The sequence below is a fragment of the Ovis aries genome, chromosome 19 (assembly GCF_016772045.2).
Source record: "Ovis aries strain OAR_USU_Benz2616 breed Rambouillet chromosome 19, ARS-UI_Ramb_v3.0, whole genome shotgun sequence".
NCBI lineage: Eukaryota > Metazoa > Chordata > Mammalia > Artiodactyla > Bovidae > Ovis > Ovis aries.
In genome coordinates this window covers 16950795-16978536 of record NC_056072.1, presented here as the reverse complement: position 1 = coordinate 16978536, position 27742 = coordinate 16950795, and the positions used below count along the sequence as shown (strand labels likewise).

Here is a 27742-nt window from a genome sequence, read left to right as displayed (position 1 = left end):
CTGCTTGCAGATAAAGCTGGCCTGGGGACCCGGGGGTGCTGTCACCTCAGTCTAGGAGCCCTCTACACCAGCCAGCTGGGTGGGCCAAGGTCAGTTCATTTTTCAGTTCTCCACTCCCTATACCACAATTCATGCTTCTGCTCTGTTTCTGGGTCCCTCAGGAACACCTGCTGTTCTTGAATTAAAGGATAAAGGGTCAGGCATCAAACATGATATACCTCTGGGGACAGGGACCTGGTGTCACTGATGGAAGGGCCTTGTTTGATGTTTCCCCATCTCCTCCCCTCCTCCCCCACCAGCTGGGCCACTGTCCAGAGACAGCAGAGAAGGCTTGGCTGTGAGTGGGGAGCTGGTGGCAGTGGTATATTCCCAGTGCAGCTTTCCTTTCCCCGCATCCCGCAAACCTCTATTTGAAAAAGGTCTGATGAAGCTGTCAAGTTGGCTGCCAGATTCATCCCTCCCCTCTGGGCATACAGTGAGTTTGCTGGGTTGATGCTTGTGAATACAAACTTTGGCTCCTGGAAGGCACTGCAGAGGAAGAGGGTGGGGCTCAGGGCACCCAACTATGTCACCACGTCCACCATCCCCAGGAGACTCCTCTCATCTCTTTGATAGAACCTCAGTGATCCTGGGCTCCGCGTTGCCCACCCTGCCATTCTCCGTGCCAGGAGTGTGAGGTGATCCTGCCTCGCTGGCTCCTGGAGCATTCAGTCTTGCTCCCCTCCTTGTGGTGCTGTTGAGATCTTGCTTGTTTTGTCAAGCAGAGCAGGCATGCGCTGGTCCCTGGCTTTGGTTGCTTGCTCACCTTTGTCACCATGCTTTGCTCTTGTTCTTTTGTTCCTATAAATCTTTGCATGAAGTATTTGTCCTCACAGCTAAGCCTCCCTTATGGTCTTGACTCTTCTTTCTTGGTCATAAGCTGTGCAGCAGTTTTTGCACTTTGGGAGAAAGTGGTTGACTCTACAGATGCTCTTCCAGTAGGCCCCTGTGGCCAGGTCCAGGGCCACCATAGCCCTACCCCAACCCCGACTCTTCCAGGGCCTCCCCTGTCAGGCATATGACTGACTACATCATCTCCCCTCTCTCTCCTCTTTGCCCCAGATCAGTGGACCATCCCCTGCCCGGATCCTCTCTCTCCACAGACTTTGGCAGCTGGCAGATGGTAACAGGCTGTGGCAGTATTCAGGAACGGGCTGTCCTGCACACAGACTCCTCTCTCCCTTTCAGCTTCCCGGATGAGCTCCCTAACAATTGTCTGTAAGTGTCTTGCTTGAGAAGACAGGATGCCCCTTCCCCCGCCTGTGTCAGAAGCTGGCAAGCAGTCGAGTGCTGGCCAGGAATGAGGTGGCAGCTGGCCCGAGGGAGCTGGCCTGGGCTCCCTGCCCCTCCTGAATGTCTCCACTAAGTATACCTCACTGGTCCTGCACCCTGAGGTGTGAAGGGGGCTGATGGGCTGCTCAGGAAGGGTGCTGGAATGTGTTCACTCTCCCCGGCCTCGGAAACCCATCCATGGATGTCTTGGGGCACACCCTTAGGGAAAGCTGGCTGGACTCTAACTATAGAAGATGCTATTTCAGTCCAAGGCTTTGCCTGACATGAGAATCCTTTGAAAGCGGAACAGTGGGGTAGTGAAGGTAGGTGTATGGTGGAGACAGAGCCAGAATGGAGCTGGGTTAGCCCAAGGGCTGTGCTCCCAAGCAGAACCGAGGGTTCCTTGCTGTTCCCTGCCCCCTTTTGTCATCTGCTTTTGCCTCTGGTCAGGAAAGAAAATTGGACGGGAATACTAAAGCCCACGCCTGTAAACTCCTCTCCCTCCAAGGCTCCAGTACTGGGCCTCCAACTCAAGCAGTACATCTACTTGAGCAGCTGCCTCTCAGGCTGCCCTGCCCCCTTCCTGCTCTGCTGTTTGACGGATGTCAGATGGCAGGGAGCCTCCGGTGGCCTGGGGAGCAGGATCTGCTTCTTGACTGTGGCTGCCTGAGGACCTTCAACTCCCTGCCCACTACTGCCCCCGACATGGACTGAATGAACTTCAGGTGCTGGATGGTCGTCGCCACCTTCAGGATCAGCTCATACCCTCCAGTGCTGACAAGTTGGAGGCAGGTTGCCTTTGGGAGCTGAGACGGATTCTGCCTAGGGCAGGCAGGGGCCAGACCTTGGGATTCCCGGATGGTCCTCACAAGCCCTGGCCTTGCAGCTCAGGAGTAGCCCAAGGACTTCAAAGGCCTCTAGGGCTTGGCACAGCTTTCTCTATAGCCACTCCCTGAAGCCAGAAATAAGATCTCAGAAAAATTAGACATAGTTCTCGTCGTGTTTCCGTAGGCTCTTGCTATTTAGAGCTGGAGGAAGCTGACATCTCTGCCCCTGCATAATAGCACCCTCACTTACCTGGCATTAGCCACTGAAATGGGCAGCTTCAGCCCTGGATCCTGTAATTGATGCCTTAGGTAGTTCTCTGTGCTCCTAGCCATTCCTCAGGTTCTGGGTGGTTCCCAGAGGAGGGCTAGGTTCTCCATGATCCCATGGCCTCTCAGATTGCAGGGTGGGCATGGTGGGCTCAAGGTTGATGACTGGTGAGATCACATAGTATGTTGGTTCAGTGCTTTGGCTTTGGTGTCTGAAAGAAATTGAATCCAAATCTCAGCTGTTAGGTTTACAAGTTCTGTCTTGGGGTTGAACCCTTGACTGCGGTGAGCCTGCTAGCTCATGTCTTGAGAGGGAATGACACTGTAGTAGCTCTGCCCACCTTGTGTCCTCAAGCAGATCACATATCCTCTCTGGGCTCCAGGTATCTTGTTTCTAAAAAAGGTTGTGATCTTTCCCCTTTCTGCCTCCCAAAATAGGGGGCAGTGAGAATGTACCTTCAGATAGTCCCTGTGAATATGAACTACTACTCTGAATTTCTCCTGGTTATATGCTCTAAGGGAAAGCTAGAGAGGCACACATGGTCTCCAGCCTATGTGAAAACTAATTAGGAAGTAAAGAAGATCTAGGGCCACGAATCTCCCCCACATGCCAAGAGAGACTTGGGAGTTGTTCATGGTATTGCAGGAGTCCAGGACCAGCCTCATTTCTTTGTGCTGCCGCTACAGTTATTTGACTTTTCTTCACCCTAGAACCTGCTGCTACTTCTGCTATTGCTGGTATTTCTCTCTCTGTCACACACACATACAAGCACACATACACATCCCCCACTCCCACCAGTCTGCTTTTCCTGGGTCTGCTGCCTCCATACTTAAGCCCTGGACTGTCATTTATCCTCATACTTCCATGGGCTCCCCAGGCCCCAGGTACAAGTCATTTGGGCTTGGGAATTGGGGATATTGCTGCTGCTTCTGGCAGATTCACAGGAGGAATTACCCAGGCGTTGGTCTCTTAGGGGAAGTTTTGGAGGGAGTTGCTGTTCAGGGCTGGTTTTGCTGCTTAGGTGGATAGGAACATGAGGGCTCATCTCATGTAGGTCTGTGACTTTTTCCCTAATTCCATCCCTCCTGCCAACTTTGAGTCCAGAGGTTGTGTGATTGGTACCTCAGCCATTTTCTATGACTGACCCTTCAGGTTATCAGATAGCCTCATGTGAAATTCACACTTTTTGTTACCCTTCTTGACTTGTGATAAGTGCCTGTAGAGGCCAGGAAAGGAAAAGCAGATAGAATCAGAACGGAAATCCTGCTAGAAAAGCCAGCCCCTTCCTAGACATTTCCCTGAGGACTGCAGTGACTAAAGGTGAGGGCTCTGGCCTCTCCAGGTAGAAACAGCAGCCTGAGGGAGAGTTTGAGATGGGAACAGGACTGAACCACAAGGGCAACATGGCCAGGGGCAGATGCTGGCCTTGTACTGGCAAATGCAGAAGGATAGGCAGTGGGGCGTAAGGATGAGGATGATGGATCCTGCCCCAGGATAATGCATTAATTCTCTCTTTCCCTCCCTCCCCACAGACTTACAGCCCTGAGTGAACGGGAGACCCGGCTACAGGAGGTGCGCTCAGCCTTCTTGGCTGCGTATAGCAGCACAGTGGGGCTCCGTGCAGCAGCCCCCAGTCCCTCTGGTGCCATCGGTGGCCTGCTGGAGCAGTTTGTCCGTGGCGTTGGACTCCGGGGCACCAGCAGCAGCACCTTATGAAGCAGCCAGCCCACGACAGCTTCCTGATCCTCTCTCACCTGAGCGGAATCAAAGCCATGCCCAGCCAAGGGGTGCTTCGAGGTCGAGGGGAAACTTCCCTTCACCATCACGCACATGGCAGCCCTGAAGCTGAGCAGGACCGAGGATGGGGTTCTCCCACCCCCAGCTTCCTGACTGGTGTCTGCCGACCCACTTGTCACTGCCTCCCACCCATCTTAGTCTTTGCCAGGATTCCTGTCAACTCAGAACTGTGTAGCGTTTCCCTGGGGCTTTGGGGGAGGCTGAGACTTCACAAAAGACCTCCACTTTCCATTCTTATCTCCTGGGGAGGAGGGGTCACCTGCACTGAAAATGAGGCAGTTTTAACACAGATCACAAAATGAAATCAAAGTCTTTTTGAACAGCTATTTTCTTGCATCATTTGGTTGCTGTCTTTGTGGAGTTAATTAGAAGGTTCTCACTTTCCTTCCTTTTGCTAGAAGAAGGGGTTTTTATAGGGGGGGATGGAGGAACATAGGAAGCAGGAAGAGATTGGAGACTTGAATATGCCTCTTAATTCATGAGCCATGAGAGTATCCAGTGATATGGCAACACATAGCAACAGGCTGTTAAGGTGGGAACAGTGGCCCTCAGGCCTGAATGGGCCCCAGTCACTTGGGGAGCCTGTTTATTCATGCAGATTTCCAGGGCTGCCTGAAAGTTGGACTTGAAGTTGCTGAGATCCTCATTAAGCTGGGAAAAGGGGTGGGGGGAATCTTTTTTGTTGTTTGTTTTTTGGCCATGCCCTGGGATCTTAGTTCCCTGGCTGGGGACTGAACCTGCACCCTCGGCAGTGAAAGCATGGGGATTCCTAACCATTGGACCACCAGGGAATTCCCAAGTAATCTTTATTATTAAAAGTTCAGCAGACAGTCTGGTTCTGGTACAGGTGACCTGCAGGCCCTGCATTCGGTGAGGGATTGGCTTCCAGGGCCTTGAAGGCAGTAGGTAATATGGGAAGGATGAACCTGGCTGACCACCACCCTCATTTACTGTGTGATCTGCAGTGAGTTGCATCCTCACAGAGTGTGTCTTCATCTCTAACACCATGAAGTCATGTGGGTTCAAAGCCATGGACAAAAGGTTTTGCACAGTGCACCATTTACTGACCTCTGACTCAACACAGAAGAGGTCATTAGTGTGAATGCCCAGGAGAGGGAAATAATACCAATGAACACTTTTTGAGTATTTACTGTGTATAATCCCCTATGTTAAATCCTGTTTGTAGGTTATCTTGATGAAATTTTACAACACCCCAAGTCTGTGCTCTTATGGCCGTTCTTACCAGTGAACTGACTGAGCCAATGAGATGTTGAGTACCTTGCCCAAGGTCACACAGCTAATGAGAGCAAATGTGCAACTACTATTCAGGGACTGAGGAAGGGCGGGAGTTGCAAGGGGAAGAAGCAAATTGTTGAGGGTGCAGCTCAGGAAGAGCAATCTACCCCAGTGCCCACTAGGTATCCGGGGCCGGTCAGCATCGTGGAGAGCGCTCTCGTAGGGGCAGGCCTGGCTCTCTCCTTGGGGAGATGCACTGGGAGGACTCTCCCACCTAGTGAGTTGGAGTTCGAATCCGTGTGAGGTTCCTGGCCTACTGGAGGCTGCTCCAATGGGGTGGGGGCCCCCCGCGGGGCCGGGCGGGGCTGCATTGCCATCTGGAGCCGCTGCGCGGCTGGCCACAGTGAAGGCGCGAGCAGCCAGAGCGCACGCAGGGCTGGAGGGAGCGCAGCCTCCGCCGCCACCGCCGCGGCGGCACATGGGCCGGCCCCGCCGCCGCCGCCGCCCCTAGCAGACCCCGTCTCGCAGCCTCCCGCAGCTCCGGCCACCCGACCAGCCATGTCTTTCAGCGGAGCCTCCGAGCGCAGCGTCCCGGCCACCAAGATTGAAATTACCGTGTCCTGCCGGTGAGCGGGCCGTACCGGGGAGGGTAGGCATTGCCCCAGCACCACCCAGCTCAGGGGCTCAGCGCAAGCAGGGGGTAGACCCCAGGAGAAGAAGCATCGGGGCCGGGGAAAATCGCGGATGCAGACTCAGGGGAGTTGCTAACGGACGCGGGGAGGGGGTTTCCTTGAATAGCCCCAACCACAAAAGAGGGCTCAGCCTGCGGCTTGAAGGGATGGGTCGCGGGGATCCAGTAGGATCTGCGCCCCAGGAGGGTAAAGTTCTAGGGGGTTACCCTCTTTCCTGGGCCCTTGGAGGCAGTCTGGACGCGTCCAGTCCGCAGAGAAACAGCTCCAGGGCTGAGATTTCCGGTGTTGTCCAGGGTGCTGATAACGCGGGCCCCCAGGAGGGTGTAGTTACAGGGGAGGGAGGTGTGATCTGAACCCCGTGCCTCCCTAGGTGCCCACCTCTGGGTAGGGTACCGGCAGTGGGCTCCAGAATGATCCACTCGCTGTCCGTCTGTTTGTCTCTTTCTCTAGCAACCTGCTGGACCTCGACACCTTCTCCAAGTCCGACCCCAGTAGGCGGCACCAGGGTCGGGAGGGAGGGAACTTGGGGTCTGAGAGCACCTGAGGGGCGAGGGGAGGCGGGGAGGGGTGGCGAGGGGGAGGAGCGCCGACCTGACGTCCTTCCCTCCCCGCCCCCGCTCCCGCCTACAGTGGTGGTGCTTTACACGCAGAGCCGGGCCAGCCAGGAGTGGCGGGAGGTAAGTCCTGGAACCCTCACCCAGTCCACCGCCGTGCCTGGGAAGCACCTGCCCCCTTTAGCAGCCCCCGTGCTGATTGTCCACTCCCCATTTAGTTTGGACGGACCGAGGTGATCGACAACACACTGAACCCAGACTTCGTGCGCAAATTCGTCCTCGACTACTTCTTTGAGGAAAAGCAAAATCTGCGCTTCGATGTGTGAGCCCCGCCCAGAAACCTGGCTTGGACCTCCCCCAACCTGGATCCGCCCCCCAGCGGGCCCCCGACCTGGCTCCACCCCCAGGCCCAGTTCAGTGGCACTTTGAAGGACTGCTCTCTAGGCTTAGCGCCGCCCCCAAGTCTAGGTTGGCCACTCCCCAGGCCTAGTCCTGCTGACAACCCTTCTCCTTAATTGGCTCCGCCCCTTTCCAAGTCCCACCTCTGAGGTGACCCTACCCCCAGCAGGCCCCGGACTTGACCTTGCCCAGGTCAGACTCCTTCTGACCCCGACTTCTGCCCAAAGGAGGTCCAGGTTGAATTCCGGTACAAGACTGCCCCACCCTCCACCCACAATTTTAACCTGGACTCGAAATCGGACCCCTTTTCCAGGCTCTCTCCCACCATCCCCGCCCCATGTTGGTCCCACTCTCTTCCCAGGTACAACGTCGACTCCAAAACCAACATCTCCAAACCGGTGAGCCACCATTCCCTCACGGGCAGGCTGGGCACACAGGCGGCGCTCACTGTGTGTTAAACGACCCTCCTTAGAACCCTCCTACCCCTCAAACCCGACTCGACCTTCTGCCCCGAACCTGCCCTCCCTGCCCTCCTCTCCTGTTCCTGCCTCGGTTTCCCGCCTGTGCCTCTTACTCACTGCTACTCTTCCTTCTCGACTGCTGCTGGGACCCTCAGAAGGTGAGGCTGAATGGGGCTGGGCGGGGTCAGCGTGTGTGGTGTGTGAAAGGTGAGGGGTGGGATGGTATCTTGGCAGGGTAGAGGCAGAGGGCTCCAGATGTCAGGACCAAGAAGGGCGGCTTGTCTGGGGACCCCGTCCCTCCTCTAAAGCCCTGGCTGGGTGGTTCCACTGCCTCCAGTCGCAGTGGTTAGTACAGCAGCATCACCAGGGCTGGGCTGGGACTGCACCACCAGTCGCGCCTGTCCTTGCTGACTCTGTATCCCTGTGCAGGATTTCCTGGGCCAAGCGTTCCTGGCCCTGGGAGAGGTGATCGGAGGCCAGGGCAGCCGAGTTGAGCGACCCCTCACGTGAGCTGAACCTGAAGGGGAAAGGGCGGGGGCGGGCCTCCGAATTCTCCTAAAGATGCAGCTGACTCTGTATCATTGGAGGCTGGGATTCCCCTGGTCAGGTGCCTTCAATGGCTCCCATCACCTCCTGGGAAAATTCAATTTTCAGGGCTTTGCTCAAGTCACTCTCAGCCCTGACATATCTCCTCTCTCTCTCATTCTCTGCCCTCACTCTTTTTCTGAATCTGATTCAACCTTTAAGGTTCACTTCCAAGTCTTCCTCACTAAATCAAGTTCTCTGGAATTTACATTACATTCACTCACTAAATATTTATTAGTACATTTTGTATGCTATACCCTGGGCTGGGTACCAAGGATTTATCCATTCCACAAACACTACTGGGCATATACTCTATGTAAGCCACTGTTCAAATGGCTTGGGTTGCAGTGGTGAACGAAACAAAGGCTCCTGCCCTCAGGGAGCTTATGTAACAGAAGAGGGAGAGAAATAGTACAAAACTGAAATAATAAATAAGTAAATTACATAATGTGCTAGAAGACACAAAGTGCTGTGGAATGAAAGTAGAACAGAATTAGAGTGACCGGAAATGCAGGGTGATGGGTGTTGCAGAATTCTACAGAAGGGTTGAGGAGGCCTCATGGAGAGGTAACTTCGGAGCAATAATCTGAAGAAAGTAAGGGAGTGAGCTGTGCTGATATCTGGAGGAGGGATGTTCTAGGAGAGGAAACTGCCTGTGCAGAAGCCTGATGTGTTCAAAGAGCATCACAGAGGCCAGTGTGGGTGGAACTGGGTGAGCAGCGGGGAGAAAGGAGGAGGTGAGCTCGGTGGATTCACGGTTAGGGCCCGGGAGCCACTGTGAGGACTTTAGTTTTTACTCTGAGTTGAGAGTCAGTGGAGGGTTCTGAGCAGATGAATGCTCTAACTTGCTTTCAAAGGTTGCTGCTCGGTTGAGACTACATCTTGGGTGGGCAAAAGTAGAAGTAATCCATGGTGCCAGCAGTGAAGGAGGGGAGAATTAGTTAGATTCTGGATATAAACTGAAGATGGAGCAGCAGATTCCTGTCAGACTGAATATGGACATGAGCGAATAAGAGGAGTCAAGGATGACACCAAGGCCTTTGGCCTGAACAAGTGGAAAGATGGAGTTGCCATAGAGATGTTTTTTTTAGGTGAGGGAGGAGTAAGTTGTGGGAGGAAGTCAATGAGGAGTTCAGTATGACGTACTGAATTTCATAAATTTTTATTAGACAAGTAGATGTGTCAAATAGGCAATAAGAAACATAAATCTTCCATGCTCTTCAAGGACACGAGACTAGATGAGATCACTAAGGGACTGAGGAGAGAGAGAGAAGACGAAAGACCAAAACTCCATGAGTTGGAGCTAAGAAGGGAGACTGAGAAGGAGCATTAATGAAATGGGGGGATAACCGAGAGTGGGTGGTGCTGTCCTGGAAGCAAAAGACATGCATCAATGACAAGAGAGTGGCTGATCATGTCAGATGCTGCTGCAGTCAAGGACGGTGAGGGTTTGGACCTGGATATTGCGTTTAGCAAGATGTGAGTCGCTGGAGACTCTGCTTGTCAGAGTTTTGAAGAAGAGGTTTGGATAACAGCCTGGTTGGGAGATTTAGAAGAGAATAGAAGAGAGAAATGGCAATTAGGAATCTTTCAAGGAATTTTCCTGCAAAGAGGAGAAGAGAAAAGGAGGGGTGGCTGGAGAGAGAAGTGAGATCAAGAAAAGGTTTGTAATATTTTAACCTGAAAAAATTTATATCACATTTGTATGCTGATGGGAATGATCTAGTAGAATCTGAAAATCTGACATAATACCGAGAGGGAAAGAACTTCCCTGGTGGTCCAGTGGTTAAGACTCTATGTGTCCAGTGCAGAGGGTGTGGTTTGGTCCCTGATCGGGGAACTAAGATCCCACATGCTTCATGGCATGATCAAAAAGAAGGGGGGACAGTTGCTGGAGCGATGTCTCTGCACAGGCAAGAGGGAGGGTGTGGAATGTAGCACACGGGAGGGATAAATAGGCACATGGTAGTCATTTATAGCAACGGTAGGAAGGCCTCGTGTGGGAGAAGATACTGGAGGCAGGGTAGGTGTGTGGTGGGTCTGTGGACAGTGTCTTCTGGTTGCTTCAGCTTTGTCAGTGAAGTAGGAAACAAGGTCATTGGCTGAGAGTGAGGACGGAGGAGGAGGCTTTTTGGGCTGAGGAGATAGGAGGAGGAGTACAAGTGCCATCTCACACCCAGCACTGGAGAGTGAAGGGACTCAGTGCACAGTATGATTAAGGACCTTCTTGAGGTTTGTGGTCACACATCTAAAATGAAGCCAGTTAGCCTGAGTGTGGGTTTTCCTCTGGCCATATCCAGTTGCACAGGTGTGGTATGGGTTAGGCAGAGAATTGGATTTAACTCAGGCTGTGGTTCTGCCAAATAAGTAGACAGAAGTGAGAGAAGGGCTAGGGGAAAGGAGTAGGCTGGAAGGGAATGATTATTATAGTCTAGAGTGACTGGAGGTCACACTGGGTGAGGAGATGAGGGAGAAAATTAAGGAGAGAAAGAGCAGTGAGAAGGCAGTAGCATCAGTGACTCACTTCAAGGTATGCAGGTGGAGTCCCTGCACTCATTACTCGCTATCTTTTTAGAGCACAGAGAGTCAGAGATCAAAAAAGCCAATGAAGTGGTTCAAATTCTCATATTAAAGATGACAAACATCACATGGCAAGTTGGAATCAAAACTTGAACTGAGAATACTCCCAACTTAGCTTCCTCTCTGTCACACTTTGGCTCTCCCAGAGTTTAGGGTTGGCAGGCCCATATCCACAAGGCCTCTGACTGCTTGGAGACCCAAAGCAAGTTGGGGATGGGTGTCCAGGCATTTGCAAGTGTCTCTTCTTGGATCAGAAGAGGATAAGGCTGCCCTGGTCTTTTAGATCTCACTCTTCACAACCTTCTGAAAGCACAGCATCTTTGACCTAACAAACCAGTCGTTCTGCCCCAGATCTGGGTAGAAATTGCTGCCCCTCATTCAGGACTGTTGCATCACGTCACGCTCTACTTGCCTATTGGCCTGGACATCCCACCTGCCCCTGGAAACTCCCTAAAGGCAGGGTCTAGCAGAGCTGGAAGGTGCCAACTGGCCAAATTGTACCTAGAACAATGCCTGGCATATACCAGAGTCTGCTTTGAGAAACAGAACCACCTTCATGTCTACCAAGCTTACCAACTGCTTTTTATTCCATGCATTCATTCTGATCTTTTCACAACCCTAAGAGGTAGAGAAGATTCCCATTACATAAAGAGAAAACCAAGGGCCCAAGGAAAGGGAAGACAACTTGCCAAGAACTCTAAATCCTGTCTTTCCCATGCTACCATAATGAGATGTCCGCACAGGCTAAATTAACCCCTTCCTTCCAGACCAGAGACCCGCACCAGTCCAAGTCAGGTCCTACCCCACCAGAGACAGAAACACTCGGGGCAGTCAGTAAATGATAGATTGAATCCCCTGGCCTACCCAATCCCTGACTGGCCACCCCAATCGTTGTTTCCTACCCTCCCCCCTCACAAAGAGGCTTTTTCTGCTTCCAGGGGTGTACCAGGCAAGAAGTGTGGGACCATATTGCTGACTGCAGAGGAGCTTAGCAATTGTCGGGTCAGTAAGGGCCACATGCTAGACCCAGGAGGCTCTCTTCTCTCCCCAAACTCCCTTTAGTGGGCTGTCTGTCTGGGGGCAATTCGAGTGTCAATAGTCCAACTTCATCCGCAGGATATTGCCACCATGCAGCTGTGTGCAAACAAGCTGGACAAGAAGGACTTCTTTGGGAAATCAGACCCCTTCCTCGTGTTCTACAGGAGCAATGAGGATGGCACGTGAGTCACTGCTCCCACTATTGCTGTGGACCCATTAGGGCTCTTAGGCTGGGACATCTTAGACTCCATCAGGACCTGAGCCCAGAATTCACTTAAGGCAGCACCCAATATGTGCTTAAACCACGCATATCAGGCCGTGTCTCTGGGCTCAGTCCTACCCCAAAGGCAGGATCCAGTCCTCTTGTCCTCTCCAGGTTCACCATTTGCCACAAGACAGAGGTTGTGAAAAACACACTGAATCCTGTATGGCAGCCCTTCAGCATCCCTGTGCGGGCCTTGTGCAATGGAGACTATGACAGGTCTGCGTCAATATAAGCTAAGGAGTAAGGGGACAAGGGTGTGAGAGTGGGGTTCTTGGGCTGAAGAATGAAGGTAGAAGTGCCATAAAAGCGTTGGAGGATCCTGCTCAGTGAGACAGTTTTGGACATGGATATGGGTGCATGGGAAGGCATATGGATAGCCACATGGATGAATAGGTAGATGGACAGATGGTTGGGTGGATGGATGAGTGTATGAAAGGGCAAATGAATAAGTGAATGAGCAGATACATGGATAGATAATCAGATGAATGGATAAACTGGGAATGAATAGATGGGTATGTGGATGGGTGAATAAGAAGACTGGTGGGTGGGATGGATGAATGGATAGCAGATGAATGAGTGAGTGGACTGCTGGGTGGATTAGTGGATGGGTAGATGATGGGTGGATTAATGGATGGATGGCTAAATGCTTGAGAGGCTGGGTGGGTATATGAAAGATTGGAGGTTGCTTGGAGAGGCAGATGGGTGACTGAAAAAGCAGGAGGATAAACAGGTGGAATGACTGGTACATTAATAGACAGACAGATGAACGGGTGGTAGAGGGAATGGATGGGTGAGTGTAAAGCAGATGGACAGGCTGACCATATAAATTCACAAGTGGGCAGTATGAAGGTAGGTAAGTGGGCCCATAAGTAGATGGTTATATAGACGAATGGATGATTAGATGGACAAATACCAGATGGCTGAGTGTTTGGTTAGGTAGATGCGTGGAGATACAGATGGATGCTTGTATCTATCAGTGAGTCATTGAAGGGCTGGATGTATAGTTATATGGGTGATAGAGTTTAATAAGTAATTGAATGGTAAGTTTATATGGGTAAAAGGGTGACTAGATGGCAGGATGGATGGTTGAATGAACTGCCACATAGATCAGTGGCCATTTGAGATGACTTAGGCATAGCTGTTAAGAACATGGTCTTTGGAACCAGGATGTCAGAGTTTAAATCTCAGCTCAGCAATTTACTTGTTATGGTCCTTAGTCAAGTTACTTATTTTGGGGGCCTCAGTTTCCTTATTCAAAAGTAATAATAGTATTAATACTGCTTTATAGAGTGCTTGTTAAATCAGTCGGTGCAAGTGCTGAGAACAATGCCTGGAATACGTGTGTGTGTATTATGCCTGGAACAATGCCTGGAATAGTTGTGTCTGACTGTGACCCTCTGCTCTACAGCCAACCAGGCTCCTCTGTCCGTGGGATTTTTCAGACAAGAATACTGGAGTGGGTTGCCATCTCCTACTCTAAGGGGTCTTCCTGACCCAGGGATCAGATCCACATCTCCTGCATTACATGTGGTCTTTACCTTTCGAGCCATCAGGGAAGCAATGGAATTCCCTGGTGGTACAGTGGTTAGGACTCTGCATTTTAACTGCTGAGGGCCTGGGTTCAGTTCCTGGTAAGGGAAACAAGATCCCACAAGCCATGCAGCATGGCCAAAGTATTTTTTAAAAATCAGTAGTAAAGAATAGTAATAAAGAGCAGCAGCAGTAGTAATAGTGATAGTGTCAGTAGATATTTGGGTACATTCGTGGACTGATGAATGGATAAGACAGATGGGAGGAAGGTTGATAGAAGGACAAACGGATGAATGGAAGGATGATCTGTGTATAGGCAAGATCATCTTGACTATGATGGGTGGGGTTGTCTCAGATTTATCCTACAAACCTAGCCTATGTTTATCTCCAACATTTCAGAACGGTGAAGATTGACGTGTACGACTGGGACCGGGATGGAAGGTAGCACTGCCCTCTCCTTGAATTAAGCCAAACAGTTCCCTGAAATATGTAGCACACTCACCAGGAGCCCCAGAGTAGCCTTGGGAGCCAGAGAGGGTGACGACAGATGCCAGGACCTTGAACACAACTGGCCCCCTCAGTTGTCTCTCTGGGACACCATCTCTTCCTTTCTTTTCCTCTTAGGTTGGTCTCTCTTCTGACCCAAGGCCCAGTGCCTGGCAGACCAAGTAGGGGCAGGGGATAGTGAGGATAAAAGACTGGTTTCAGGGGTGGCTGCAAGCCAGCAGCAGTCGCTTACCTGCCCCTGGCCTCGTTGCAGCCACGACTTCATCGGTGAGTTCACCACCAGCTACCGAGAGCTGAGCAAGGCCCAGAACCAGTTCACAGTGTATGAGGTGAGAGCTCAGCCCCACCCAGGTTTCCCAGGCCTCCACCCCAGGTGTGCTCAGCCCATGCTTCCCTTCCTCTATGTCCCACTGTCCCCACTACCTTACTTCACTCAGGTACTTAACCCTCGGAAGAAATGTAAGAAGAAGAAATATGTCAACTCGGGAACTGTGAGTACTCCCGAGAGCCCTGGCCCTCTGTAGATCCTTCTGTTTCTGTCCCCAGAATGGGGACACACAGCATGACCACCCGGTGAGGGTGTGGGAGAGCTATGGGTGCAGACTACTTGCACATAGTGATGTTGGATACAAGGTGGCACCATTTCAGTTTTCCTTTTGTCTCGTTTTTTTTTTCTTGTTTTTCCTCTCACCTAAGAAAATTTGTTTGATCTCTAATCTTTTGCAGGTTTTTCTGCGGCGGTGGGGTGGGGGTGGGGGGGTGGTTATTTCATGATTTAATATACTTTTGGAAATCCAAGTATGTTTCTGATGGCTTCCCCCTTTGCCCTTTCAGAAATTGGACAGGGTGGGTCAGGGGCTGGAGTCAAGTGCCTCTTTCCCTTTCTCTAGCCCAACCGTCCTTCCCAAGTAGCAGGGCTGCCTCTTCTGTCCCACAGGTGACGCTGCTCTCCTTTTCTGTGGACTCTGAATTCACTTTTGTCGATTACATCAGGGGAGGGTGAGTCATAGCCAAGCTCCGGACTGAAAGTCCAGCAATGAGTTTCTCCCAGTTCTGAGCCTCAGTTTTACTCCTCATTAATGGTCAGGATCTGATGAGATCGTGAAAACAAACTTGAAAACACTTGGCAGACTATAAAGTACAGGGTGCTGTCCACCGTAGTTCTCTCCATAGGGCTGCCTTTCAGCCCTAGCTTCCAGCCCCCCTGGGGAGATGACAGACCAGTGGTCTCCCGTAGCCTTACTGGAGCCCCGAGAGAAGATATGGCGAGGCAAGAGGGAGAGGCCAAGAGAGAAGGAAAAGATAAGCAGGCTGTAGGGGACATTCTCTTTGGTTTAGTGGATGCAAGCAGACCTCAGTAAGGTACTTTTCTTCTCTAAACTTGATTTTAATGTAAAATGGAGATGTTAATTGCTACTTCAGAACTATAGTAAGGGTTAAATTATGCATATTATGTCATGAGGTAGGCATTTAGGGATGAATGGGGCATGTGGAAACACACTCCCCAAAGTGTGTTCCATGGGCCAGCAGCATCTGCCTCACTTGGGATTTTGTTAGAAATGTAGAATCTCAGGCTCCACCCAGACCATCCAGATCATAATTTGCTTTTTAACACAATTCCCAGGTGATTCAGATGCATACAAGTGTTTGAGAAATCCTGGTATAGTAAGTATTAGTCCCTCATTTCTCAATCCATCTATTTCCCCAACAGGACACAGTTGAACTTCACAGTAGCCATTGACTTCACAGCTTCCAATGGTGAGGCATGGATGGGGGAACAGGGTATGGAGGGATTCTAAAGAAGTCATTAGGGATGGGCCTGAATTAAAACCTGGGAATAAAAGTTAACTGATCCAGGAAGCCCAGGCTTGAGGCAAGGCCCAGGCAGGCTAATACTGGGGCAGGAGTGTTGTGGGGGTAACGGTGGGAGAGAGTACAGAAAGGTAAGTGGGTAAATGGATAAAAAAAAAAATCGAAAGGATAAATAGCTCTAGATAGCTTGAGAAGTGGATGAGTATATGAATGGATGGGAGGGAACGGAAGTATACTAACAGCGGAATATGTAAATGAGTGAAAAACTGTGTGGGTAGCTAGATGAATAGAGTGGACAAATGGGTCTGAGTGAGTACAACAGGCTGAAGAGGTGGATGCATGAACTGGCATGTGGGTGGGCAAATGGACAGGTGTTTCAATTGGGGAAATAGATGAGTGGAGAGGTGGATGGATCCATATGAGGACAGACAGACAGTGAATGAATGGAATGGATAGAGAGGGATGAATGAATGAGTAGATGAACAAAAGAATGTGGTTATATGGACAGATGGGAAAGAAAGGGAAATGGCAGGTGAGCAAGTAGATAGATGGCAGGCTGGCTGGCTGGATGCACAGGTGGGTGGCTAGCTGGATAAGAGGATGGAGAAGCAGATGGATAGAGATGAATAGGTAGGTGGATTTATGGCCAGTGGAAGGGTGAGTAGATGTATGAGCAGGTGGATGAACTGATGGATAGATATAGGGGTTGGTACATGGATAGTTTGAAAATGAACATTTGGATGACTCAGTAAAATAATAAGGAATACATGGGTAAAGAGGCTTCTCTGGGGGCTCAGTGGTAAAGAATCTGCCTGCCAATACAGGTGACCTGGGTTCGATCCCTGGGTTGGGAAGATTCCCCTGGAGAAGAGAATGGCGACCCACTCCATTGTTCTTCCCTGGAGAATTCCATGGACAGAGGAGCCTGGCGGGCTACAGTCCATGGGGTCATGAAAGAGTCAGACATGACTTAGAGACAAAACACCAACAACAGCATGGGTTAAGAGTGGATGAATGGATAGGCAGCACATAGATGCACACAAAGACAGGCAGGTGAGCAGACAGATCATCAACTGACCCTGAGGTGGGGCTCCTGTTTCCCTACAGGGAATCCCCTGCAGCCCACCTCCCTGCACTACATGAGTCCTTATCAGCTCAGCGCCTATGCCATGGCCCTCAAGGCAGTGGGAGAAATCATCCAGGACTACGACAGTGACAAGCTCTTCCCAGCTTATGGCTTTGGTGCCAAGCTCCCTCCAGAGGGACGGATCTCCCACCAGTTCCCCCTGGTACGGTATGGGCCAGAGCCTAGACCCCACACTCTGGAATCTGGCCCACCCAAGTGGACAAAATTCTTCTACTTAGGTTTTCTTCTAAGGGTCAAGGACATGCAGAAGAGCAGGATCTAGGGGAGAGTGGCAGAGCAAGGAGGGGAGCTGGGCTGGAGTCTGGAGGGGCGTATGAAAGAGAGCGGTGGAGAAAGGCAAGAGTGAGCTGGGATCAGTCCAGCAGGGCATCTTCCCTGACAGAACAACAATGATGAGGACCCCAACTGCGCGGGCATTGAGGGTGTGCTGGAGAGCTACTTCCAAAGCCTGCGCACAGTGCAGCTCTACGGGCCCACCTACTTCGCCCCTGTCATCAACCAGGTGGCCAGGTAAGGAAACTGGATGCACCTGGGGGAAATTAAGGGGACCAGATAAGGGATTGACTTCCCAAGGATAGTGAATTTAGGCTTTGGGGAGAGGTTGAAGGTTTCAGTGTTGGCCAAGCTCTGGTATAAAGAGGTTACATCAGGCCTTATTCTAAGGTAGAAAGAGTGTCAGTGAACTGCCCCAACCCTACTTCCTGGGAACAACAAACCAGGCCTCAAGTTTGAGGAAGAGAGAAGGACCTATAGAACAGTGGATAAGGAACAAGCTTTGGCATCAAACCTGGGAGTGACCCCTAGGTCCACCACTCACTAACCTCATCTGACCTGAAGAAACTTAACTTCAAGAATACTTAGCACAGTGTCTGGCCCATAGTCAGTGCTCATGGTAGATTAAAATGAGCTCAAGTTGTAGATTAACAATGGAAGAGTAACTTCTAAAAACAGACGAGTAACTCCAAATTTTCAGAATAAAAACACAAAGCAAAGAAAATCTAACTTACATATCAAATGATTTTTAATGCAAATAAAATAAAATGACTGAACTAAAACCAAACATATGTCAATGAACTTAAGTTGGATAAATTCACCTATTAAAAAGTTTCTCTGATTGGATAAAAAATAATAATTCTACTATATGCTAAGGGCTTCCCTGATAGCTCAGTTGGTAAAGAATCCACCTGAGACCTCGGTTTGATTCTTGGGTCAGGAAGATCCCCTGGAGAAGGGAAAGGCTACCCACTCCAGTATTCTGGCCTGGAGAATTCCATGGACTCTATGCGGTTGCAAACAGCTGGCCACAACTGAGTGACTTTCACATACATACTATATGCTAAATAGAAGAGACCCATGTAAAACAAAATACCTCAGAAAACTTGAAAGTAAAAAGATGAAACAAACAAACAATAATAAAAGTGGAAGGATTTCAGGGAGATATATATATCCAGAGACTCCCTTTTCCTCTAATAAAGATTAGTTTATCTTCTAATTCATCATGAGATAATAGTTTCTTTAATTACAAAAATAATGTAACATTGCTGTTGAAATTTTAAGGATGAAGAAATTAAATAAGAAATGACCCAGAAAATGGCCCATGAGAATGTGAAGATACATATATATAATACACGTATATATATCTAATATATACATAGTTAATGATAATCTTTCCCTTATGTAGCCATAATGGCAGTCAAATTTGATGTAACATTTCACTACTGATCTTTTCACTTCATAATGGAACCTGAACACATTTTCTTTTGTTATTGATATTAAACAGACTTAAATATTATCTTGGGCAAATTAGCTGATTCACTCATTCATTTCCTGATTTAATGAACCTTCCATAAAGCAAAATGTAGCATGAATGTGGGCTGTAGAGCTAGACTAAGTTAATACACCCAATCTACTACTTACAGCTGTGTCACTTTGGGCAAGACTCTTAACCTCTCTGTGTCTGTTTCCTCAACTGTAAATGAGGATAATAGTAGCTACATCATAGGGCTGTTGTGAGGACTAACTTAATATTCATCAAGCACATAGAACAGTGCCTGCCACATGGTAAGTGCTATGGTTGTAAGCTATTACTGTTACTATTATTATCACTATTACTATTCAAAGGGCATCTGCGTGTGCTCAGATATCTGCTGGGACACTGGAGACTCAGATGAATCAGATCTAGTCTCTGCCTTTGAGATCTCCCGCCTTGGTGCAGGAGACAGAAATATAAATAAATCATTACCTTCTACAGGCCAGAGCTTCCCAAACTTTTCCAGCAAGTCGCCTGTTGGCAAAGGCAAACAACTGCTTCCCCTAGGGGAAACTGGGGGCCCAATTGAAAGCAGCCAACCTGAAAATGTCTTTGAAATCCCCATATTTTATCTTAACAATTCATGCAAATTTTACATGCTTCTGACATTGTGTCCATATTTGCTATAATTTAAGGCATGGGGAGGTGTGTTTTAAGTATACTTAGAGTCATCTAGCTTTATCCACCAGACCATATAGTGTAATGGGTGCTTCAAGTATCCTGTGACCTTGGGTTCCCCTTGGCATACATGTTAGTACACTCATGGGTGTAAGGACTCATGAAGGGCAGACAGTCCATCTTGGTGGGTGGCATCCAAGAGACCCAAGACAGCCTAGTTGTGGAGGGACCTGACTGCTTGGCTGGGTGCAGAGGACGAACTGGACTTTTATCAGAGGAAGATGTGCAGAGCAGGCCTGGCAGCAGGAACTGCATGTGAAGAGCACAGAGGCATGAAGGGGCAAGCTCGGTAGACAGTGAACCGTACACCTAGATCAGAATGTGCACCGTGCATAGAGGAGGCCAAAGAGCAGGCGAGAATGAAGCCTAGAGGCATCAAGAGCTCAGGCTTTGGGCTTAGTCGGTCAAGTGTGGACTGGGGCCCCAGCTTCACCACCCCTTTGGAATGTTGTTACTCACACCTGTAAACTTCACTTTGGAATAACAAATGTGCTCACCTCATAGAATGGTAGCGAGGATTCAATCAGATCACGTGTGTCAAGTGTGCAGCCATGATTCTGATGACCACAGATGCCTCTTCGTTGTCTGCCACCCCACAGCCAAGTGGGGCGCAGACTGGCTTTCTCCAGCCTGTAACCCAGCTCCAGGTCTAAGTGGCCTTGGGAGTGCCAGGCTTCTGTAGGGAGCTACGATGTGCCTCCCAAGTCCCCAAACCCTTCCACACCCCTCAATGCTCCTGCTCACAAATCCCTTTCTGAAGAGGCCCTTACACGTTGCTTTGACCTCCTCTCTCTTCTGTAGTCCTATCTGCATCTCCTAGAACATGCTCTCTCTTGGTTTGCGCATGCCATTCCTTCTCTCTGGATCATCTTCCCTTTACCCTCCCATCCTCCCCCGACCCCACCTCTACCTCCAGCTCCTCCTGGCTAACTCCTACTCAGTTTTCAGGTCTTAGGTTAGATGTCATGTCCTCAAAGCCCTCGCCTCACTGCATCGTCGTGCTGTAAGCATCCGTCTCCCCCCAGAACAACATCCGATTCTCTGCTGCAGGCTCAGCACCAGACTTGGTGCCTGACCCACAGCAGGTGTGCAGTGATTATATGCAGAATGAGTGAGTGACAGGAAACGGTGCCAGCCCAAGCCTATGAAGAGGCTGCAGCGAGAAAAGAGCAAAGGCTGCTAGGGAGGATCATGGCCCACTCCCACCCTGGGCCCTGGGCAAAATGAACTGTAGCTGTTTGAATTCTCCACTCTCACTGTGCTTTCCTCTGGATTTTTTATATCAAGCTTAGATGTCAGCATTGTCCGATAGAACTCTCTGCAGTGATGGATGCAATGATGGAGATGTTCTGTATCTTGTGATATCCTGTATGGTAGCTCCCAGCCACATACAGATAGTGAGCACCTGGAGTGTTGCTAGGGTGAACAAGGAACTGAGATAATTTTATTTAATTTAATTTATATAAATTTCCATAGGACCTGGGGACTGCCTTATTGGATAGTACAGCTCCATCCTTTCCAATCCTCACAGGGTTTGAGACTGGAAGTCAAGAGACCAAGTCTTCCATGGCCTTTGTGCTGTCTGAGGTCTTGTTTCTCTTACGTATAAAATAAGGGGACTGGACTCAATGACTTCTGAACTCATTTCAGATCAAAAAATCTTGGGAGTCAAAGACTGGTAGTGAGAGAAGGAAAAAGACTCTGGGAGCAGCTGTTAGACTGGCTGAGGACCCAGAAGCCTAGGCAATGGGATGTGATGAGCAGAAGGGAGAAGGGAGGAAAAGAAATGGGTGAGAGATGGGAGAAAGAAGGCCTTCAGTCTTTGGTCTTGTTCTTGTATAAACACCAAGATCATTCTAGGGCCAACAAAGTCCTGGGTGATCTGGGCCCCACCCCATTTCGATCATATGGTCCATGCTGCTCCCCTCACTGTCTGGTCTCCAGACAGGGTAGATTTCCTGCGGTCTCATTACACGGACTTTGTCCACGCTGCTCCTTCTGTCTGGAATGACCTCCCCCTCCCCTTCACTTAGCCTCCTCTCCCTCCTCTTCTCCTTCATCCTCAAACATTGTTTCCTTGAAGAAGTCTTTGTTGACCTGGGCCACGTCACGATCCCTTAGATGCTCTCCTCACAAATGCTATCCTATAGCTATTTCTGTGATTCTTGGTTCAGTGTCCACTCTCAAGAGGACTGGGGGGACTGTTGCTTTCTCACAATGCCTAACACAGTAGCTACCATAGTAAATGCTCTGTGAGTGTCACTGGAGGGACGGTAGGAGGGGCAGGCAGCCAGCTCTGGGGAAGGAGCATGAGCTTCCGAAGCCCCAGTGCTTGTCCTCTGCTTACAGGGCCGGCTGTGGAGGTTTTAGGGATAGACATTCCTTTGGACTCTCTGGGCTTTCAGCTGAATTCTGATCTTAGCTTCTTCCCCAGGGCTGCAGCCAAGATCTCTGATGGTTCCCAGTACTATGTTCTGCTCATCATCACTGATGGGGTCATCTCTGACATGACACAGACAAAGGAGGCCATTGTCAGTGTAAGTCTGTGGAGGGTTTGGCAGGAAGAGGTCACTGTTAATAACTGTCCAGGGGTTGAGATTTTTGCCCTACATGCAAGCTAACAAGTCAGGCTGCCAATTTCATGGATGCTCGCAGTGGACACAAGACTTCTGGATCAAAAGCAAAGGTGTGTGGGACTTCGCTGGTAGTCCAGTGGTTAAGACTCAACACTTCCACTGCAGGGGGCATGAGTTCAATCCCTGGTCGAGGAATTGAGATTCCACATGCCACTATTCCCAGCAATAGCAACAGCTCAACTATCAGCATTGGCTCTGATTCACTAAGTCCCATTTCCCAGAAGATAATGTGCCAAGGGCCAGATGACCAGTGGGTTGTATTATAGAACACAAACCCTGAGTGTAGAAAACCTGAGGCTTTTATCATGGGCAGTAAGCATGCCTGCCCTTTGTTCCAGCATGAGACATTTTATCGTACTAGACAGTAAACAAACCTGCCCTTTGCTGTATAGGAAGACCCTGTATCTTTCAAGGCTGTTACATATGCAGGCATACTTGAAAAGATAGTCCCGGCACAAAGAGAAATCAGTGCCTCTGCTTGTAAGATGTGCCGAAATATTATACACAGAGAGAATTGTCCCCCAACAGTCACTTCCCTTGCTATGACTGCTCACCCCACCCATTTACCCTCTTTCCCCTCACAGGCCTCATCACTGCCCATGTCTATCATTATTGTCGGTGTGGGACCAGCCATGTTTGAAGGTGAGTAAGATGGGGAGTTTTCATGAGTGGGACCAAGAACTGGGGAAAACAGAGAAGGATCTGGGAACCCAGGCCTGTCTCATAGAGAAGATAAGATGGATGCCTGTGTCAGACCTTGGCCAAGTCGGACCTTCTCTGAACCATTTCCTCATTATAACTGAGGTTGTTGATACAAATACTTCCCTCCTGGGCTTCCTAGGATGATGGAATGCATGGGAGGGAATAATAACTCCATTACAATGCCTAATATTTGTAGGACTTTGATACAACCAGTCTCTTGATGACTCCAAAGGGGAGCGAAGAGGCAGAGGGCAGCATGGCTTGTTGTGGGAAAGGCCAATCAGCTGAGGGGTGTCTTTTCTGCAGCTATGGAAGAGCTGGACGGTGATGATGTGCGCGTGTCCTCTCGGGGACGCTATGCCGAGCGCGACATCGTTCAGGTAGACCTGATGTCATGAGGTCAAAAGGAAGTCATGGTGTCAAAGGCATGGTGGGAAGGAGGGGCTAAGTTAGCAGCCATTCCCCTTTACTGCCTTCCTTTTATTTTTTTCCAATTTTTATTTACTTATTGGCTCTGCTGGGTCTTCATTGCTGCATGTGGGGCTTTCTCAAATTTATGCGAGTGGAGGCTACTCTCTAGTTGAGGTGTGTGTGCTTCTCTTGTTGTGGAGGCCGGGCTCTGTGACCCGTGGCCTCTAGACTGTGGCCTCAGTAGTTGTGACGCAAGGTCTTAGGTGCCTCAGGGCATGTGGGATCTTCCTGGACCAGGGATTGAACCTGTGTCCCCTGCATTGGCAGGTAGATTCTTAACCACTGGACCACCAGAGAAGTCCCTTTACTGCCTTCTTAATCACTTACCTTTCTTCCCTTCACTCTTTCAGCCTTCCTACATTCATTCAACAAATTGTTTTTGAGAAACAGGCAGGTTGCTGCAGCCATGGTGGATTCATAGTGTAAGAGATCCCCAAGGCACCTGCCCTCTAGTGGAGGCTGCCAATAATAATGGCACAGTTCATTAGATTGTGCTAAGTGCTCCAGAGGGACAGTAAACGCCACAGTGAGAGTCTGTAGCTGGGATCTGATTAGGCAGGATTGTCAGAGAAGGCTACTATGAGGAAATGACATTGGAACTGAAATCTAAAGCAAGGTATAAGCATAACAGGCAGAGAAGCAGCAGGTGAGAAGGCCCTTAGGTTCAAAACAGCTGGCCCAATCATAGAGAAGGCAAGAGGCCCAGGTGGCAGGATCACAGCAGTGAGTGGAAGAGGAAGGCAAGGCCCTGCCAGTCATGGTGCAGTTTGGGTCTTTGTTCTAAGATTATTAGAAAGCTCTTGAAGGATTTTAGACAGAGAAGTGAGATGGTCAGTCTCGCATTTTGAGACATGCAGAGAGGCTGCAGGAGTGCGAACTGCAGCAGGACGAGGGAGAAGGCAGGGAGCTCTGTTAGTGAGGAAGCCTTCGAAGTAGTCCAGGGATTTGGATGGGAATAGGAGCGGTGAGGATGGAGAGGAGAAACAGGTTCAAAAGACAATTTAAGAAAAAATGTATGAGAATTGACTACTTGATTAAATGGTGATAGGGAGTCAGGGCGGCTTCAAGAATGATTCTTAGTTTCCTAGACTGAGCCCCTGGTGAGTGATAGTCTCACTTGCTGGGAAAGGAAAGGCTGAAGGAGGGGCAGATTTGGCAGAAAAGCCTAGAATTCAGCTGTAAACACACTGGACTTGAGTTATCTAAGACGAACGAAAGGGGATGTGATACAGGCAACCAAGTTGTGACTCTGGGCCTTACAGAAAAGAAGGTAGGGATGGATGTATAAATGTAGAAGTTATCAGGGAACAGGGTTGTGTTTTTTTTAATTGAAGTACAGTTGATTTACAATACAGTGTTAATTTCAGGTATGCAGAATAGTGATTCAGTGCTTTTAGTTTATACTCCATTTAAAGTTATTACAAGATAAAAGTTACAATACCCTGTTATACAGTTTATCCTTGTTGCTTATTTATTTTGTCTATATTAAGTTTGTACATCTTAATCCAGGGAACAGTTTGTAAATGTGTTGAAAGTGTATGAAATCACCCAGGAAGAGAATTGAGAAAGAAAAGGCATCAGATTTAGGGATTAGGCAGACCTAGAGCATTGGGGTTGGTGCAGGGAGGCATCCAGAAAGGTAGAGAAAATCTAGAAGAATGTAATGTGTCAAGAGTGGGAAGTGTTCAGGAAGATCATGGTGAAATGTAATGGAAAGCTCAAGGGGAGTCAGCAAGATGCCTGACAATCACTGCCTGCTGGACTAATTGGGGAACATGGTACTGTTGACTTCATTAGCAAGAGCAGTTTCAGTAGACTGCATGAAGCCAGATTAGAATGGTTTGAGGGTGAATAGAAGGTGGAAAAAAAAGTGGGTGGGGAGAAAGCAAATGTAGAAATTTACTCTAGATAAGGTGGGAAAGAGAGTGATACTTAGAGATGTTAGGGGTCAAAGAGGAAGCCTCCGTCCTGCCACCTTCCCCAGTCCTCTCTCTCCTGGCCACCCACATCTGATTGTGCCTGTCACAGTTCGTCCCATTCCGAGACTATGTCGACCGGTCGGGGAACCAGGTGCTGAGTATGGCCCGACTTGCCAAGGATGTGCTGGCGGAGATCCCAGAGCAGCTACTGTCCTATATGCGTACCAGAGACATCCAGCCTCGCCCGCCACCCCCTGCCACCCCCAACCCAATGCCAGCTCCAAAGCATCCCTGAATAGCCCACCTAACCAATGCCCAGCAGTCTGCCCGCCTGCCCACCCATTGCTTCTGCTCAAAATCAGAGGCACCTGGAACCTTGGACTTCATTGGGAGGGCAGCTTGGAGGATCAGTATTGGCTGGTCGAGCCCTCTGCCCCATCACCCACAGAAGGGCCTGGCACTGTCACCACCTCCCTGACTTCTTGCCAATAATAAAGCTGATCTTTACTCCACTTCTGTCTCATGGGTCTTGGGGAGGGAGGCTGGGACACCCAGGGTCTGGGACACACGAAGAAAAAGATGGAGCAAGGACAGCTTCAGCTAGGGATCATCCCCAACCTAACACACATCCATCTAACCCTTCTTCAGATATTCTTCAAATACTTTAAGAAACAAATGAATCTTCATGTGTGTACATTTTTCCTGAGGAAAGGCCCATTGCTTTTATCAGATTCTAAAAGGGATTCTTGACCTCAAAAGGGGTCAGCTTTAAGATGATTCTGTATAAATCTGCTCTAATCCGTCTAGTTCAAGTTTTTTGAGTGAGGATAATTTTAAAAGCTGATATTTTCTTTGAGTGAAGTGAAGTCGCTCAGTTGTGTCCGACTCTTTGCGACCCCATGGACTGTAGCCTACCATGCTCCTCTGTCCATGGGATTTTCCAGGCAAGAGTACTGGAGCAGGTTGCCATTTCCTTCTCCGGAGGATCTTCCTGACCCAGGGGTCGAACCCAGGTCTCCCGCACTGTAGGCAGATGCTTTACCATCTGAGCCACCAGGGAAGTCCCATTTTTTTTTCTTGAGTATTCACTACATATCCGACATTGATAAGTAATTTACATGCATCATCCTATTTAATCCTCACAGCAATCCTGTGAGATAAGCACTGTTTTATCTTTTGCACATGAAGAATCTGAGGCTCAGAGAGGTTAAGTCACTTATTGAACAGAACCCAACAGTTTGGCTCCAGACGCCAAGATGTTAACCAGCAAACCTCTTCCTGGAGTGTCAATTTTATTAGGATGTTTAGGGGAAGACATTGTATATGAAAACATATACTTTATAGTGGGTCAAATGCAAAGTTTATACTAAGATAAATTAGAAGTTTCCAGATGTTTTAGGCTTTGCCCCAGAACCCTGGCAGACCCTTTCATGCTCCCCATTGATGGCAAAACTGGACAGGCTAGCAACAAGTACTGTTTTACAAGTAGACTCTTCTTGGCACCCAAGTTCTCAAAAGCCCACCAAAACTGACAATAGAGTTGTCCGGGTCAGCTTTACAAATAAGTAATACGAGGTAGGAAGAATTTAACAAATTGCCCAAGTTCACATGGCTATAAGTGACCCAGTCACATTAAAAGTTGCTGTTTTGACATCATGAAGCCTTTCCCCGCCTACCTACAAGGTTCCGTCCAGCATCTGAATCTTATTTTACTTACACAATTTTACACCCAACCAGCATTTTGCACCGCCCCCAATCAGGTGGCTACTTTCAGATCCACATCTTTCCTCCAGCCCTGCCCTTTTACCTTTTCCAAGCCCCGCCCTTTCCCTTCAGCCTCGCCTGGCTTTTCCCAGCTCTATCCTCTCCCCAGCCCAGCTCCAAGTTCCAAGCCCATCCAAAGCCCCGCCCTTTCTTTTCTGAGGGCCCCTCTTCTATTTAGTCCCACCCCTCACCCCCGCTTCAGTCCCTATTCTCCTTACTGGGGCCTGCTTTACAGATGGCCCCGCCCACTCCCCGCAAACCCCGCCCTGTAGATTGGTTTATTCTCTTCCAGCCCCGCCCCGCCCCTACCCATAACTCCCGGTGCCCCTTAGGCTGCAGTCCGCGTCCCTCTTGCTCCTGGCCCTGCCCCCAGCCCCGCCCCGAGGCTCCGGCCCCGCCTCGCCGCCTTCCTCGGAGACCAAAGCCAGGTCCCTACCGCAGCCGCGGCGCCAGCAGGAGGGAGGGAGGCGGGGGGAGAGGCAGAGGGGGAAGGGAGAAGGGCGGGCTCCTTACGCCCAGTCCCGCGCTCACCGTCCGTGCCGGCAGATTCGCTACAAACGGCGCGACCACTCCGGATCCCGAGTATCGCAACTTCTGTCTCCAGAAACTCAACTCTAAGATGGAGGCGCTAGAAAAGCCCTGTAAGGTGTCCAGGGGCCCTTCCGAATCCCAGAGAATGGCCTCTCGAACCTCAGCGGGCGGGCGGGGATCTGTGGCGAAAGTGCAGCTCGGCAGCGCCGCGGCGCCGAGTTT

At 49.7% G+C, this 27742-nt stretch overlaps 2 protein-coding genes across 19 annotated transcripts in view; both read left to right on the top strand.

The window, feature by feature from the left end:
- The window catches only part of MTMR14 (myotubularin related protein 14), a 43868-nt gene extending 39339 nt beyond the window's left edge, over positions 1-4529 (top strand). For 3 of the 11 annotated variants that reach the window (XM_060402816.1, XM_060402812.1, XM_027958116.3), the window contains 2 exons: positions 1102-1257; positions 3939-4529. In XM_060402816.1, coding sequence (XP_060258799.1) covers positions 1102-1257; positions 3939-4122 — 340 coding nt within the window. In that variant the 3' untranslated portion in view covers positions 4123-4529. Of the gene's footprint in view, positions 1-1101 lie in introns of all 11 variants that reach the window. The other 8 variants (XM_042236587.2, XM_042236586.2, XM_060402814.1 and 5 more) reach the window with 6 other exon arrangements.
- A 1311-nt stretch (positions 4530-5840) lies between these two features.
- CPNE9 (copine family member 9) lies at positions 5841-25737 on the top strand. 8 transcript variants are annotated; one of them, XM_042236597.1, is made up of 20 exons: positions 5841-6065; positions 6582-6622; positions 6762-6808; positions 6904-7007; positions 7446-7482; positions 7975-8051; positions 11649-11712; positions 11827-11930; positions 12125-12229; positions 13943-13984; positions 14304-14379; positions 14488-14541; positions 14988-15049; positions 15762-15808; positions 16970-17151; positions 17392-17519; positions 21932-22034; positions 22718-22775; positions 23142-23215; positions 25335-25737. In XM_042236597.1, the coding sequence occupies exons 1-20, from the start codon at positions 5998-6000 to the stop codon at positions 25518-25520; spliced, it is 1659 nt and encodes a 552-aa protein (XP_042092531.1). In that variant the 5' UTR covers positions 5841-5997; the 3' UTR covers positions 25521-25737. The 8 variants fall into 8 exon arrangements, with proteins under 8 accessions (XP_042092531.1, XP_060258801.1, XP_060258800.1 ...); XM_060402818.1 differs by having other exon boundaries at positions 21920-22034; XM_060402817.1 differs by lacking the exon at positions 23142-23215.
- The last annotated feature ends 2005 nt before the right edge of the window (positions 25738-27742 follow it).